This window comes from Trematomus bernacchii, unplaced genomic scaffold (genome assembly GCF_902827165.1).
Source record: "Trematomus bernacchii unplaced genomic scaffold, fTreBer1.1, whole genome shotgun sequence".
In the NCBI taxonomy this organism is placed as follows: Eukaryota; Metazoa; Chordata; class Actinopteri; order Perciformes; family Nototheniidae; genus Trematomus; species Trematomus bernacchii.
In genome coordinates this window covers 1,860,200-1,875,912 of record NW_022987581.1, presented here as the reverse complement: position 1 = coordinate 1,875,912, position 15,713 = coordinate 1,860,200, and the positions used below count along the sequence as shown (strand labels likewise).

The 15,713-nt window shown below is 41.3% G+C and overlaps 1 protein-coding gene across 1 annotated transcript; it reads right to left on the bottom strand.

Moving 5' to 3' along the window:
* Positions 1–1,030: 1,030 nt before the first annotated feature.
* On the bottom strand, positions 1,031–14,173 carry LOC117480031 (cysteine protease ATG4D-like). The gene is made up of 11 exons (XM_034127186.1): positions 14,050–14,173; positions 11,234–11,455; positions 10,078–10,161; positions 9,226–9,399; positions 7,304–7,601; positions 7,161–7,225; positions 5,215–5,342; positions 5,030–5,108; positions 4,310–4,386; positions 2,667–2,786; positions 1,031–1,474 (listed from the first exon to the last, which is right to left on the bottom strand). Exons 2-11 carry the CDS (start codon positions 11,400–11,402, stop codon positions 1,307–1,309), a joined length of 1,362 nt encoding a protein of 453 aa, XP_033983077.1. The 5' UTR covers positions 11,403–11,455; positions 14,050–14,173; the 3' UTR covers positions 1,031–1,306.
* Positions 14,174–15,713: the final 1,540 nt, after the last annotated feature.

The following is a 15,713-nucleotide window of genomic DNA, read 5'->3' as shown; positions in this document are numbered from 1 at the left end:
TCCTCTCCTGCTGATGTCCAGGTGTATATCAGTATGTAGTGTCTCTACTTTAAAGAGTCCTCTCCTGCTGATGTTCAGGTGTATATCAGTATGTAGTGTCTCTACTTTAAAGAGTCCTCTCCTGCTGATGTTCAGGTGTATATCAGTATGTAGTGTCTCTACTTTAAAGAGTCCTCTCCTGCTGATGTTCAGGTGTATATCAGTATGTAGTGTCCTCTACTTTAAAGAGTCCTCTCCTGCTGATGTTCAGGTGTATATATCAGTATGTAGTGTCTCTACTTTAAAGAGTCCTCTCCTGCTGATGTTCAGGTGTATATCAGTATGTAGTGTCTCTACTTTAAAGAGTCCTCTCCTGCTGATGTTCAGGTGTATATCAGTATGTAGTGTCTCTACTTTAAAGAGTCCTCTCCTGCTGATGTTCAGGTGTATATCAGTATGTAGTGTCTCTACTTTAAAGAGTCCTCTCCTGCTGATGTTCAGGTGTATATCAGTATGTAGTGTCTCTACTTTAAAGAGTCCTCTCCTGCTGATGTTCAGGTGTATATCAGTATGTAGTGTCTCTACTTTAAAGAGTCCTCTCCTGCTGATGTTCAGGTGTATATCAGTATGTAGTGTCTCTACTTTAAAGAGTCCTCTCCTGCTGATGTTCAGGTGTATATCAGTATGTAGTGTCTCTACTTTAAAGAGTCCTCTCCTGCTGATGTTCAGGTGTATATCAGTATGTAGTGTCTCTACTGGGACATGTCTCCATGCTTTAATGTTCAAAAAGCTCTTTATTTTTCTCATACTGCCTGTGCTGCAGCACCTCTTTTCACCCTCTGTCTGAAACCAGAGCCCAGTCTGCTCTGATTGGTTAGCTGGCCGGCTCTGTTGTGATTGGTCAACTCCTTAGAGATGTCCCGCACCTTAGCCTATCACGTACAATGTGTTGGAGCGCTAGCCAATAGGAGCAGGAGTGTTACATAAATGTCACAAAAACTTATATCACAGGAAGTGAAAACCCCCAAAAGCATAACAGGGCCCCTTTAAGTTTGTTTTAACATATTTTTATTCCATTTCTATTATTTTAACAGATTAAATATAACATGACCTTTAGAAAACATCCATCAAAATCCTTCACTGGAATGATATACATATATATATGATCTCTTAAAACATTGAATAAAAATAGTGCACAAACCAGCAGTAAAAATAAAGTAGTGTCAGTTACGATAGTGTCCTTAAGGGTTATTGCATATAGACGTTGTTTATGAAGCTCAGTAGTGGCCATGTTTGATCATTGATCACAGATTGTATCTTCTTCTTTTCATAACAGAACAAACTCATCCATGCTGTTGCTCACACTCTTCATGCCTTTGTTCCTCTGGATGTACGCCATGTTGTTTGTTGGCATTTTGCTTCTCTCCTCCTCCTCTTGACTTCTGCCTTCTGCAAAAATAAAAATGGGGTACGTCGATGCTGATGTGGTGAGAGCCTGTGAGGGAACAAATACACCTTATTAGTCATTTTGTAAAATCAAAATGAATTCTGAGACTGTTATTAGCAAATCCAAAAGCAACGCGTTAGCAAATAAAACAGATAACAAATAATATATAAAAGGGCAGAAAGAGGCAGAAACCACCCTGGGCTTTTTTGCAGCCTGCACCTGAATTACGTTATAATAATGACTAATATATAAACAAAAATTATATGAATTCAATAGTGCTAGCAAACTTTGAGAACATAAATCAACAAATAATAATTTATAAAATAATAATAACAATACATAAAGAAAAGTATGTATTAAAGGTCACCTATCATGCTATTTTTAGGCAATAGCATAGGTCTATAGGATATATAAAAATATATAAAAAACATGTCTATGAAGTGTTTAGCTCAAAATACCAAACAGATCACCCATTCTAGCCATGCCTCATATCCCTCTATTTCACTTCCTGTTTCAAAAGTGCTGATTTGGGGTATATAGCTTTAAAAAATAAAAAAGGAGGGGTCTGAGCTCATGCGGGACCCGGCAGCTACTGTCTAAACTAAATACTGCCGTGATGAAACGCCATATCATGGATTATCAAGGATTCTTTCTGAAACAGTTTGGAGCTCAAAGGCTTTCTCTCTTGCCGGTTATACCACAAGGTGAGTTCCTTTTTATTTCCTGCTTCTTCACACACATGCTCTCCAGTACAGGTTAGCTCTGAGAGTTAGCGATGCTAATGTAAACACCGACCATATTACGTCCAAAACAGTCGGGCATTGTTTCTGATAGCAACGTTTCTGATAGGGCCGTGGGTCCACATTTCAGATATTACGTCATATCGGACGCAAATCTGGATCAGCTCCGTTGTTCCCCCGTTTTTAGAGATTTGGGTACGGAGGAAAAGAGAGAGGGTTTTATTTTCTGACGCTGCGTGAGTTCCCTGACTCACCGGGGACACATATTGATGTATAAAAGACACCAACAAGTGAATTTTGCATGATAGGTCCCCTTTAATAACAATAAATAATAAAAATAAACTCAATAGTGCTAGCAAACTTAAAAGAAAAGTAGAAGTAGTAAAATAACAATTCAATGTATTAAAATAAAGGAAATGTGATTATAAAAAGTATATAAGTATGTGTGTATATATGTTGTATGTCACATAGGTAGTTGCATGAAGATAAATACCACATACCTCGTTAACGGCGGTGCAGAGTGACTCAAAGTCTCTGTGGCCTTTAGCGTAGAAGCCGATGGTGCAGCTGGGGTCCATTCGAGAGAAAGACATCTTCCTCGGATATTTACAGTGAAACGACTGCAAGAGGAGGGAAGAGGAAAGAATATTAAATCAGGGGACATCGCTCCATAGTAATAATAATCCTGTAATAAATCTCATGTGGAGATTATGTTTTTATTTAATTGAGATGATACAAAATTAAAACACGGGAAGTTTAGAGTTAGATTAGGCATGATGATGATATAATGTATACAAAGGGGGCTAGGATATGTCCTTGTGATGTCGTCATATTGATCCTTCATTTTTTAAAACTCTTTCATTTACGTATAAATCCCTAAATGGCCCCGCCCTACCTCTCTGAGTTGCTACACCCCTACACGCCTTCTCAGGTCAGCTGATCACCTGCTCCTGAATGTGCCAATAACAAGCTCAAAAGGGGGGCCGTGCTTTCGCTGCTGCGGCCCCTAAACTGTGGAGCCCCTCCACATCAGACAGGTCAGTTTTTAAAGAGCCCATGTCATGCTTTTCCGGTTATTACCCGTCCCCTTGTGTGTTATGAAGGTTTTTATGCATGTAAACGGTGTGCAGAGTCAAAACCCTCAAAGTACACCCTGTAGCGAGTAAAACTCTAACACAGAAAATACCTCCCCAAAACGCCTCGTTGGAGATACGTCACTGCCCATTTGATTCTTCCGGGTACGGCATGATGTCAACCCGTACCCGGAACGGAATGGACCAATCCGTGGAGCCGTTACGTTACGTCCGCGGAGCCGTTACGTTAAGCCCCCGCTGATTGGTCCAAATTGACCAATCCACGGACTTCCTCACACACACATCTGTGTGCAGGGAGCAGGCAGCTCAGCTGATTTCTCCTCCCTGGCTGCAGGCTGATAACAGACAGTTGGGATCGCGGCGAAATTCTCTCTGCAGACCCATTCTCACAGCGTTTATCAACCTTTTTCTTACTCAATATCAAGCCACACTCATTGTTTTTACTTCGGCTGTGAGTTTGTGTGTGCTCAGGATGAGTTTGGCTGTGTTTCGCTATGTATCCTAAACAAGGAAACAACACCTCCACGGAGCTCTGCGCGATTCACAACGTCCCGACCAATCAGAGCACACTGTGCTCACAGGGAGGGTGGGGGCTGGAGCTATTGGAGCTACAACGAGCCGTTAAAGGCAGAGAGTGAAATTCAGTGAATACATGTAGTTTACAGAGATGCTGTTTGAGAAACCAATGTGAGTTTGGAAAAATGCACAGTATAAATCTATTCTAATAGACCTCAACAATGGAATTATGATCAGTGGAAATGGCCATGACATGGGCCCTTTAAACCATGTTTTAAAGCCCACCTTTTCTCCTTAGCGTTCTGCACTTTGTAGGTTGTTGCTTTTAAATGGTATATTGCTTTTACTATATGGCTGTGGTTTTTACCCTTGTTTTTATTTTGTGTTCTCATCTTATCCATTTGTTTTTGTTTTGTGAGCTGCGCTGTGTGATTTTTGTATTTCTCTGTGCAGTACTTTGGTCTGGAGGTTTAAATAAAGTTGGATTGGAACACCAATAGTATGTCGTACCACTGGTTACAAAGGTGTTTTACCTCCAGGGGGAAGTTCTCCTTTGTGATGTCCACAGTGAGCTGACAGTAGTGAGGGTCCAGGTACAGCAGGTGGTCGTCTTCGACAGAAAGAAAAGAAAATTCAGTTTCATAACTTACTTTATTGTCCATTTAAAGGGGACCTATCATGCAAAATGCACTTTTGTACGTCTTTTCTACATGAATATGTGTCCCCGGTGTTCCAGGGAACTCACCAAGTGTCAGAAAACACAACCCTCTCTATTTTCCTCCATACCCAAATCTCTAAAAAAGGGGCTGCAACGGATCTGATAAAAACTGATCCAGATTTGAACACTGTCCTGACGTCAGGACGGTGGCGCTACGGCTATTGGGCCAACTCCACCAATCAGGAGGAGACAGCCACGGCCATTGCCGTTCGAAAGCGCTGGAGACGCTGTAGTACATATGCCAGGCCTGTAGGTGGTGCTGTTCTCACTGAATCTGCCCTTGCTAAAACAGAGCTAAAAAATGTCAAATTGAGCAAAATGAGGCATGGCTAAAATGCATGATCTGTTTGGTATTTTGAAAAAAAAAAAAGTATAAATATGCCTTATATAGGTATGGTTCTAACCTATATTATTCAAATATAGCATGATAGGTCCACTTTAATTTACAAATAATGGAAATGTGTCTTTGGCTAAATGTGATTGACTGACATCAAACAGCAGGGTTATATCTGATGCACGTTGTGACTGCACTTACCCTGGAATCCAGTGAAGAATAACGAGTGCTTTGGTTTTCCCCCGATGATCCCAATGCAGCATTGTAATGTCAACAGTTTCTACAGGAGAGAAGAGAGAGAGGGTTATTTATTATGTATCCTAATTCCCCACTCAGTGTCAACAGACTGCTCATCATAGTGACTGCATTAAATAATTTTCGGTTACTTTGACACATGAGATGTAGGAGCGGTTCAGCTCTTGTCCTCCGAGGCGAACGGGTACCAGGATGATGACGGACCTCCAGGCCTGAGGGGGGTGGCGCTCACACAGCCTCCTCACATCCTCCAGGTAGACTGAACACACACACACACACACACACACACACACACACACACACACACACACACACACACACACACACACACACACACACACACACACACACACACACACACACACACACACACACACACACACACACACACACACACACACACACACACACACACACACACACACACACACACACACACACACACACACACACACACACACACACACACACACACACACACACACACACACACACACACACACACACACACACACACACACACACACGAAATATGTCTGTGTCCACAATGCATTTGAATTACAGTTAAATTAATCGCTCAAACACAATGCAGTTGATAGGCTAAGGGGCGGGACATCTCTAAGCGAGAGTACTCTTTAAAGTAGAGACACTACATACTGATATACACCTGAACATCAGCAGGAGAGGACTCTTTAAAGTAGAGACACTACATACTGAGATACACCTGAACATCAGCAGGAGAGGACTCTTTAAAGTAGAGACACTACATACTGATATACACCTGAACATCAGCAGGAGAGGACTCTTTAAAGTAGAGACAGTACATACTGATATACACCTGAACATCAGCAGGAGAGGACTCTTTAAAGTAGAGACACTACATACTGAAATACACCTGAACATCATCAGGAGAGGACTCTTTAAAGTAGAGACACTACATACTGATATACACCTGAACATCAGCAGGAGAGGACTCTTTAAAGTAGAGACACTACATACTGATATACACCTGAACATCAGCAGGAGAGAACTCTTTAAAGTAGAGACACTACATACTGAAATACACCTGAACATCATCAGGAGAGGACTCTTTAAAGTAGAGACACTACATACTGATATACACCTGAACATCAGCAGGAGAGGACTCTTTAAAGTAGAGACACTACATACTGAAATACACCTGAACATCATCAGGAGAGGACTCTTTAAAGTAGAGACACTACATACTGATATACACCTGAACATCAGCAGGAGAGGACTCTTTAAAGTAGAGACACTACATACTGAAATACACCTGAACATCAGCAGGAGAGGACTCTTTAAAGTAGAGACACTACATACTGATATACACCTGAACATCAGCAGGAGAGGACTCTTTAAAGTAGAGACACTACATACTGAAATACACCTGAACATCAGCAGGAGAGGACTCTTTAAAGTAGAGACACTACATACTGATATACACCTGAACATCAGCAGGAGAGGACTCTTTAAAGTAGAGACACTACATACTGAGATACACCTGAACATCAGCAGGAGAGGACTCTTTAAAGTAGAGACACTACATACTGATATACACCTGAACATCAGCAGGAGAGGACTCTTTAAGTAGAGACACTACATACTGATATACACCTGAACATCAGCAGGAGAGGACTCTTTAAAGTAGAGACACTACATACTGATATACACCTGAACATCAGCAGGAGAGGACTCTTTAAAGTAGAGACACTACATACTGATATACACCTGAACATCAGCAGGAGAGGACTCTTTAAAGTAGAGACACTACATACTGATATACACCTGAACATCAGCAGGAGAGGACTCTTTAAAGTAGAGACACTACATACTGATATACACCTGAACATCAGCAGGAGAGGACTCTTTAAAGTAGAGACACTACATACTGATATACACCTGAACATCATCAGGAGAGGACTCTTTAAAGTAGAGACACTACATACTGATATACACCTGAACATCATCAGGAGAGGACTCTTTAAAGTAGAGACACTACATACTGATATACACCTGAACATCATCAGGAGAGGACTCTTTAACAGAAAAGACTCACCAGTACAATCTTGTGCGACATACACGACTAGATTGGGAATATCTGTTGATGCTGCCACTGCTTTCCTGAAAAAACAAGTTATCTTTAGCAACATCTTGATAAATTGGATAATTGTGCTGTGCCGTCACGTCTTCATGTCTCACCGGAGGATGTGAGCAGCGATGGACGGACCGTACCAGTCCCCGGCCTTCTTCCCAGAGCTTTTCCCTAACTCTACCAGCTGGTGAATCCCAAACGGAGCAGAGGGGTGGTCTGTGAACCAGGACACCACCCGCCTGTGAGTGGCCTCCATGGGTCGGTCCAGCAGGGAGCCCAGGCTCAGCTTCCTGCTCCTCTTGGTGGGTCCTTCCTTCACTTGCTGTCCGCTCTCTGCACTTTCTGTGGAGCGGAGCAGCTCCAGGTCGTCTTTGACCGCATGGTGGCTCACACACCAAGTCCAGCCTCAACATGGTGGAAGGATAAAGTAACATACGATAAGATAAGATGGACCTTTATTATTATCCCAGTGGGGAAATTCAGTAGTTTAACAGCAACAGGGTGAGAATGAAAATCAGGACAGCACAGATTAGAGATTAATAAAGTAACAAATAAAATGATATACAGTTAAAGGTGGGGTAGGTAAGTTTGAGAAACCAGCTCGAGATCGCTAGAATTTGAAAATACACAACCGGAGAAAATCTGCCACTTCCTTACAGAGCCCCTCCTCCAACACACACGAACGCGCACATGACCAATGAGGGCACGAGATAAGTCTGTGCACAGATGGAAGGCTGACAGGCAGGAAGGCCATCCAGTTATTTTAGCCGGGCCGGCTCAGATGATTGGTTGTGCTTTTTACAGTATTACGGCTTCCACAGATGACTTTTTTTATGGATTTTTTGTCAAAGCACTTAAGATATTCATTGCTATCGGGATGTTAAGAGCATTCCATGGAATATAACAAAAAGTGTATCTCGAGCCGGTTTCTCAAACTTACCTACCCCACCTTTAAGTAACTTTAAAATAAGAAATGAATTAAATGAACATATATACATATTTGGGTCATATATACTAGTTAGATATATTTACTAGGGGTGGGCGGATCGATCCCAAAATATCGATACTTCCGATATTACGATACGTTTCAAAATATCGATACTAGAGCCAATAGGATCAATACTTTTATACTTTCCCCCCCCCTCTCCTCTACTCGTCAATTTCATCAAAAACCATGTGCAGACGAACACAAGTATGCGCTCTTTTCTTCTCGCTCCACTGCTGTCCTCCTCCACACACACACACACACACACACACACACACACACACACACACACACACACACACACACACACACACACACACACACACACACCACACACCACACACACACACACACACACACACACACACACACACACACACACACACACACACACACACACACACACACACACACACACACACACACACACACACACACACACACACACACACACACACACACACACACACACACACACACACACACACACACCACACACACACACACACACACACACACACACACACACACACACACACACACACACACACACACACACACACACACAATGGCTGAGAGAAAGAGGATCGTTGTGTGGAGCTATTGCACTACTGTCAATGAAAACTTAGCAAGAAGGCAGTTCGCTACTGTGGCCACTATGTATTGTTATAAAGTATCGGTATCGGTATCGGCGATACTGGCCCTGAAATACTTGGTATCGGATCGAATCCAGATTTTGTGGTATTGCCCACCCCTAATATTTACATGTATGTGTGAAAACAGTGTGTATTTTATGTCCAGTACTTGTGTCACAACACGAGAGTTTTCAATGTCACCAGGTATCTTTGTGATATAGGGTTCAAATATATTTTTATTTCATTGTTTCTCTGTTAAGCTAACCAGTAAAAATCTGCTTTCACATTGATCTTCTTTGAATAGAAAGCGTTCAGGCTGAAAAATCCAATATATATATATGTATTTTTTCGACATTGTTTGTGTGCAGGTGTGTGTGTGTGTGTGTGTGTGTGTGTGTGTGTGTGTCACCTGGGGGCATGAGGTGCAGCAGCAGGCCTCGGGCCAGCAGCATCTGCCCGGTGCGTAACACACACCCCCAGCCGCTGTCTGAGGTCAGAGCGCCGCCGGGCAGCGGAGAGAAACCCCGTCTGTACGTCAGCCACAGGAGGGAGGAGAAGACGCGGCGGAAACATTCCCTGTCCCCTGAAACAGAGGGGGAACATTTCAGACATCTTCCTGGGTCCATCTTTCTTTTTTCTTTTCAACAGCATACAGTTATTCTATCAGAGCATGTACCAGCACAGAAAACCAGTCAGCTAAAACAAAAATGTCAATAACAAACAATAAATGTCAGTACGGCAGCACCTCCTCCCCGCGACAACCCGTTCAGTGGTCCATCTTTTTTTATATCTCTTATGAAGGACAGACCATTTATTTATATTTATTTCTTCATTTTGAGAAAGGGGCAGGTAATATAAGATGATGTTCTTCTCCCTGCTCCTTTTCGGGCATGGTGTGTTTTTTGGGGCTTTCTTTGGGAGTTTTTCCTGCGAGGGTCTAAGGTCAGAGGGTGTCGTACTTTGTATTAACTGTGAAACCCCGTGAGATGAATGTGTAGTTAGTGAGACTGGGCATCATAAACATTACATGTCATTTGTTAGACGCTTTTATCCAAAGCGACTTACATACTCAATACTGTGGACAATCCCCACAGGAGCAATTTGGGGTGAAGTGTCTCAGGGACACAACGACATGCTGACTGCAGTGGGACTTGAACTTGCTACCCCCTGAATCGAAGTCCAGCACACTATCCACTGAGCCACAGCCACCCTAAACAAAACTGGATTGATTGAGATGAAGACACATTTCAGGCGGCCTCACCGTGATCCTTGAGCTCGTAGGATTGTCCGAACATGATGACAGGAGACCTCTTACTGAACTTCGATTTCTGCTTCAAGGACCAACCTGAGAAACGAGGAACAGTTTCACCTCACAAAGTGAAAGAGAACAAACTGTGCTGATGATATAGCTTCTAGTTTAAATGTCAGAAGGTATGTGGAAATATGTGAGGTTTCATTCCCTCTAATATCGTACTTCATATCGTAATTGCAATATTAGTCAATATAATAGTATTTTTGTTCCAAATCTTCATCTCACAAACTGAAAGAGAACAATAGGCGCGTTCACACCGGAGTACTTTTCCCGTTTAGTTCCGATAGTTCCTGGGATTTTGCGTTCACACCAAAAAGAGAACTTAGTTCATGAGAACTTTCACCCCCTTTTTAATCCCTGCTAGAGAGGTGGTACTTTCCTGGGGAGAAAAAAGTTCCAATTTCTGATTGGCTGGGCGAATTGCAAACCACGCCCCGTAAAACTCTGAAAAGTGTTTTGAAGCCGCCATTGTATTTGCTGGCATTAGCATTATTAGCATTAGCATTAGCCCGGCGCACCAACGGAGAGAGAATAACTTATGGCAACACAAAAGAAAACATGGGAGCGGTGGAGATGAGGAGGTGTCGGCGTTCTGGCGATTTACTCGGAAGGCTTCAGTAGAAGCTGCTGGGAGTCCCAGCAGCTTCTACTGAAGCCAGTCCCCAACTCCGGGGACTTCCGGCCGGGGACTTCGGGTGGCAGTATACGCCGTGAAGTTGTTTGCGGCCTGCCAGTAAACCCAAAGCAGAAGAAGAAGAAGTGACGTCAGCGGCTTAATTTGCGTAATCCTCCCTCAGGGACTTATTCCGGTGTGAACGCGATCTGCTCTTAGTTCCATGGGGGTACTAAGTGCTGGGAACTAAGTGCTGGGAACTAAGTGCTGGGAACTAAGTGCTGGGCACTAAGTACGGCAAAGTACTTGGTGTGAAAGCGGCTACAGTGTTCTTATGATATAGTTCCTAGATTACATTTCAGAAGGTCAAATATGTGAACCTGTGAATGAGGTGTAATTCCCTCTACTGTCGTAATTCATATCACAACAATTTAGTCAAAATAATAGTATTTTTTGTTCCAAATCTTGCCGCCCTTGTTGGTAAAAACAGACCATATTTGACGCTGTTCCAGGCTGAGATGAACCTGGATCTGAGTGGTCCTCGGTCCTCCGTCTCCTGCGGTTCCCGGCTGGGTCCTGGAGGCTGGGCGGATTCAGAGGAGAGGAAGAGCCAGTCGCCCTCCTCTTCCTCAGGAGGCTGGGAGGAGGTGCTGGGGTTCATACCGACAGGAGAAGATCGAAACCAGAAGAATTTCTCCTTATCTCCATTTCAGCCTGGGAGAAACACAAGGCAAGGCAAGTTTATTTATAATAATAATAATAATAGATTCAATTTGTATAGCGCCTTTCAAGGGACCCAAGGCTGCTTTACATGGTGAACAAACAAACAAACAAAAGGGGCAAATAATAAAGTAAAATATTAAATAAATAGCAGTAGGAGTGGAAGCAGGGGGACTGCAGGGGTCAAAGGCCATGGTTTTTAGAGCACTTTTCAACACGAGGCAATTCAAAGTGCTTTACAAAAATGAAAGACATTAAGAGCATAAAACACATTAGAAAAAGCAAAGATAATAAAACATGAATAACAGGTACATGAATAAAAGTTACAGTGCAGTGTGAGATGTGAATAGCTCAATTAAAAGCAGCGGCAACAAGAAAAGTCTTCAGCCTGGATTTAAAAGTAGTCAGAGTTGCAGCGGACCTGTTTGCTCCAGATATTTGACAAGACCCCTAACCAAGTTCTCACATTCCTCTACCCCTAGTCTTCCCGTGAAATTATAGTTCTTTTGACACTTGTCTAACCTTTCACCCTTCTCTTTCATCCACACTAAACATGTGACACAACATCCATGAGGCAGCTGTTGTGGATTGGATCAATTACTCCTTATATTTGAGTTATTGTTCTTAAGATCTGACCCAGAACTGAAGGGATGATGTTAACCGCAGTAAAGTCAATAATTCTCCCGTGACATTAAGAGAAACCATGTGACTGCGTCCTGTGACTCCAGGAATGTCAGAGATCGTTCAGCCGCAGCAGAGAAGCTGGAGAAACGTTCTCAGGCACGTTTGGCTGCTTCCTCTAGACCAGGGGTGTCAAACTCAAATACACAGTGGGCCAAAATTAAAAAATGGGTACTAGTGGAGGGCCGGACTGGTTCAATGTTTATTGCAGAACTTATTGAAATGAACTTATTGCACATATTAAACCTGGAACTAACAAAGCTTAAATTATTGCCTATAAAAACAACATTAAACATTAAATAATCAGTTGCATTCATTTCTTATGGCTCTATCTGCAGAGTCATTTCTTATGATTACATTTTTCCACAGGCCAACAACAGCTTCAAAAAAACAATTTCCCTCAAAGAACAAACCAAACATGCCCTGTTGTCTCAAGATATTAAGTATGCAAATGAACTCAAACACCTCATGTTACAATTATTTTGCTGCTTGCTACAAAAGGAAAACTCGTATCGCAATGTCAGTTTTTTCCAATATCGTGCAGCATCTCATCTTTGGAGCAAGGTCATCAATGTTTGGGGTCAGGCTCTGAGCTGAGGAGACCCTCAGGATTGAGTGAAGGTGTGCGTGCAATAAACCGGCGGGCCAGATCTAATAGTAATTACAAATTATCCTGCGGGCCGAAATTAAATCCACCAAGGGCCTGATTTGGCCCCCGGGCCTTGAGTTTGACACATGTGCACTAGAGCGTTACTGAGGTACTAACAGGACGCCATATTTAGCGGGGCTGCACAATGAATCGTAATGTAAAAGTATATAGTGCAATGTTTGGTAAAGGCATAACGTGAAGTGAAAAGAGTACTAGATGTCCCTTAAGTGGGGTATGAGTGTACATTAGCAGACAAAGGTGATACTGTAAAGTACATCAAAGTTCTAGAGTAGGCCAGTAGGTGTTGATTCCACTTTGTTTAATGCATTAAAAGTGTCCATGTCATAACTAAGCTATCTCTCAAAAACACATTTCAAAAATAATGAGTAAAATAATCCATAACAATCATATATGGGTTAAAATATTAGATGTATGAAGCTCTTAGTTATGTGAAAAAGTGTTGATATGTCGCTCAGTAAAAGCCTCACTTTCAAACAGTATACTGTACACAAGTATGCTACTGAACTCTGTTTAATATGTAATCATGTTAAGGCAAAAGGTGGCCATTGACATGTTCATCCACTGATAAACTGCTTTCAAAATAACATGGCACCTAAATTCATCTACATCCATTTTAAAAGGAAATACTGCACTATACTTTATATACAGTGGTGGAGGAGATAGATCCTTTACTTAAAATACTCTACTACAAGTCAAACATATTTCATTTTATGATTTTTTTTTCAATTTAAGATACTTTTTTAAATAGTGGGTGGATTAGTAGTACAGTACTTCATCAAATCATATCATGTTTTCATGTGTAAAAAACACATCTAGTGGAGTAGCAGGTGAGGGTATGATCAAATGGAAATACTCAAGTTAAGTGTGTTAAAACAGTATTTAAGTACTATACTTAAGTAAATATACTTACTAGTCCACCACTGGTTATTTATAAGACGAAGTACGTCACAAACATTGGCTAGCTTACTGAAGTTAATACAAACAGGTACAAATACAACGTAAATACACGATAAAAACATAAAATGTACATTTAACAACCAGGAATATAGGATACTACTAATTAAAAATAACTCAAGGTCGAACAGAAATGTAGGTTAAAACTGAAAACCGGCCTCAAATCCTTCATTTTTAATTAATTTGTCATAAAACTTTTCCGTATCCTATATTTTAAATACAGTCCACTCGCGGTAAAAATGAGGATTTATGACATTTTAAAAGCATGACATTCATGTTTTACCTTCATTCGGGTATCGTCATGGTGTCTCCTTTTAATGAAAGCTACTTAATGAGTTTCTCTGAAGAAGCTCCTCTGTTTGTGTTCAGTTTCTGAAGAATCTCCGCTCCGTAGAAAGCGGAGTTAATCTCTGCACTCACTTCCTGTTTATACCTGTCACGTAGGAGCACTGTTGTGATTGGATAATAGAGGACCAATGAGAGTGAGGTAACAACAGAGGCGGAAGATGTACTCAGGTCTTGTACTTGAGTAAAAGTACTGCATTCAAAATGTTCCTCAAGTAAAAGTAGAAAAGTATTATCATCAAAATATAGTGAAAGTAGCGACAGTAAAAGTAGTCATTGTGCAGATTGGTCCATTTCAGAATAATATATATGATATGTTTTATAATGATTGATCATGAAAGTGTTCTCAAAGCTGGTAAAGGTGCAGCTAGTTTGAATGACTTTGTATACTGCAGGGTAGCTTGAGAATTTACTCCAGGTGGAACTAAAGTCTGATTTAACACTTGATTATATTTCACATCATTCATCCACATCTGTAAAGTAACTAAAGGGATTAAATACATGTAGTGGAGGAAAAGTACACCATTTACCTCTGAACTGTAGTGGGGTAGAAGTATGAAGTAGCATAAAAAGGGAAATACCCAACTACAATTCAGAGGTAAGGTATTGTTTTTTTAAATTATGAAGCATGTTAATAAAGAAAAGTCAGACAAAGGTTTGGGTTTCTCTGCATTTTATTACAGTTCTGCACTTTAGGCTTTTTTGCATTGCTTTTTTTTCACAATGGTGGCTAATAAACATGAAGCAATGTAATAAACAACAACAGGCAGAGAGGGTTGCTGCAGTAAAAATAAACAACAACACACAAAACAGCAAAATCACAGCTCCAGACAGAAAGGGGTCACAGTGGGAACACACACATTTCTCTAAATGCAAAATGTATAAATAACTCACTTCAGTAGTAAAGCAGAAAGTCACCAACTGATGACATGTGAAACATAATAAATAAAAAAAGTCTTATAAATAGAAAAATAAACCGGTAAATAACAATATTGTAAATAAAGTGCAATTTTTCTCACACAAAAACACCAACACATTGGGTAAATGTCTGAAAATATTGTAATAAATTAAACTGTTAAAGCTCAGGCTGCAACAAAACAATAATGCATTGTGTATTAAATGGAAAAATGTACACAAGTCTTTCTTTTTACCTCAGGACATGTGGTGTAATGTGACGTTTATCCATAAGGTGGCGATCTATGTCCATTGTCCAATCGGAGCCTTGTGTTTTCTGTTATATTTAATTAAAAAAACATGACTTAAAGGTCCCATGTCATGGCCATTTCTACTGATCATAATTCCATTGTTGAGGTCTACTAGAATAGATTTATATTGTGCAATTTTCCAAACTCACATTGGTTTCTCATACAGCATCTCTGTATAGTATGTGTATTCACCAGGTATTCACTCTATGTCCTAAACGGCTTGTTGGAGCCCCTGCCCCCCTCCCTGTGAGCCCAGTGTGCTCTGATTGGTCGGGACGTTGCGAGGCTCGTTGCTGCGATCTGCTGCGAGGAGCGGACAGCTTTCCGGGACGGCGATACAGCGAGACACAGCGAAACTCATCCTGAGCACACACAAACATTCACAGCCGAAGTAAAA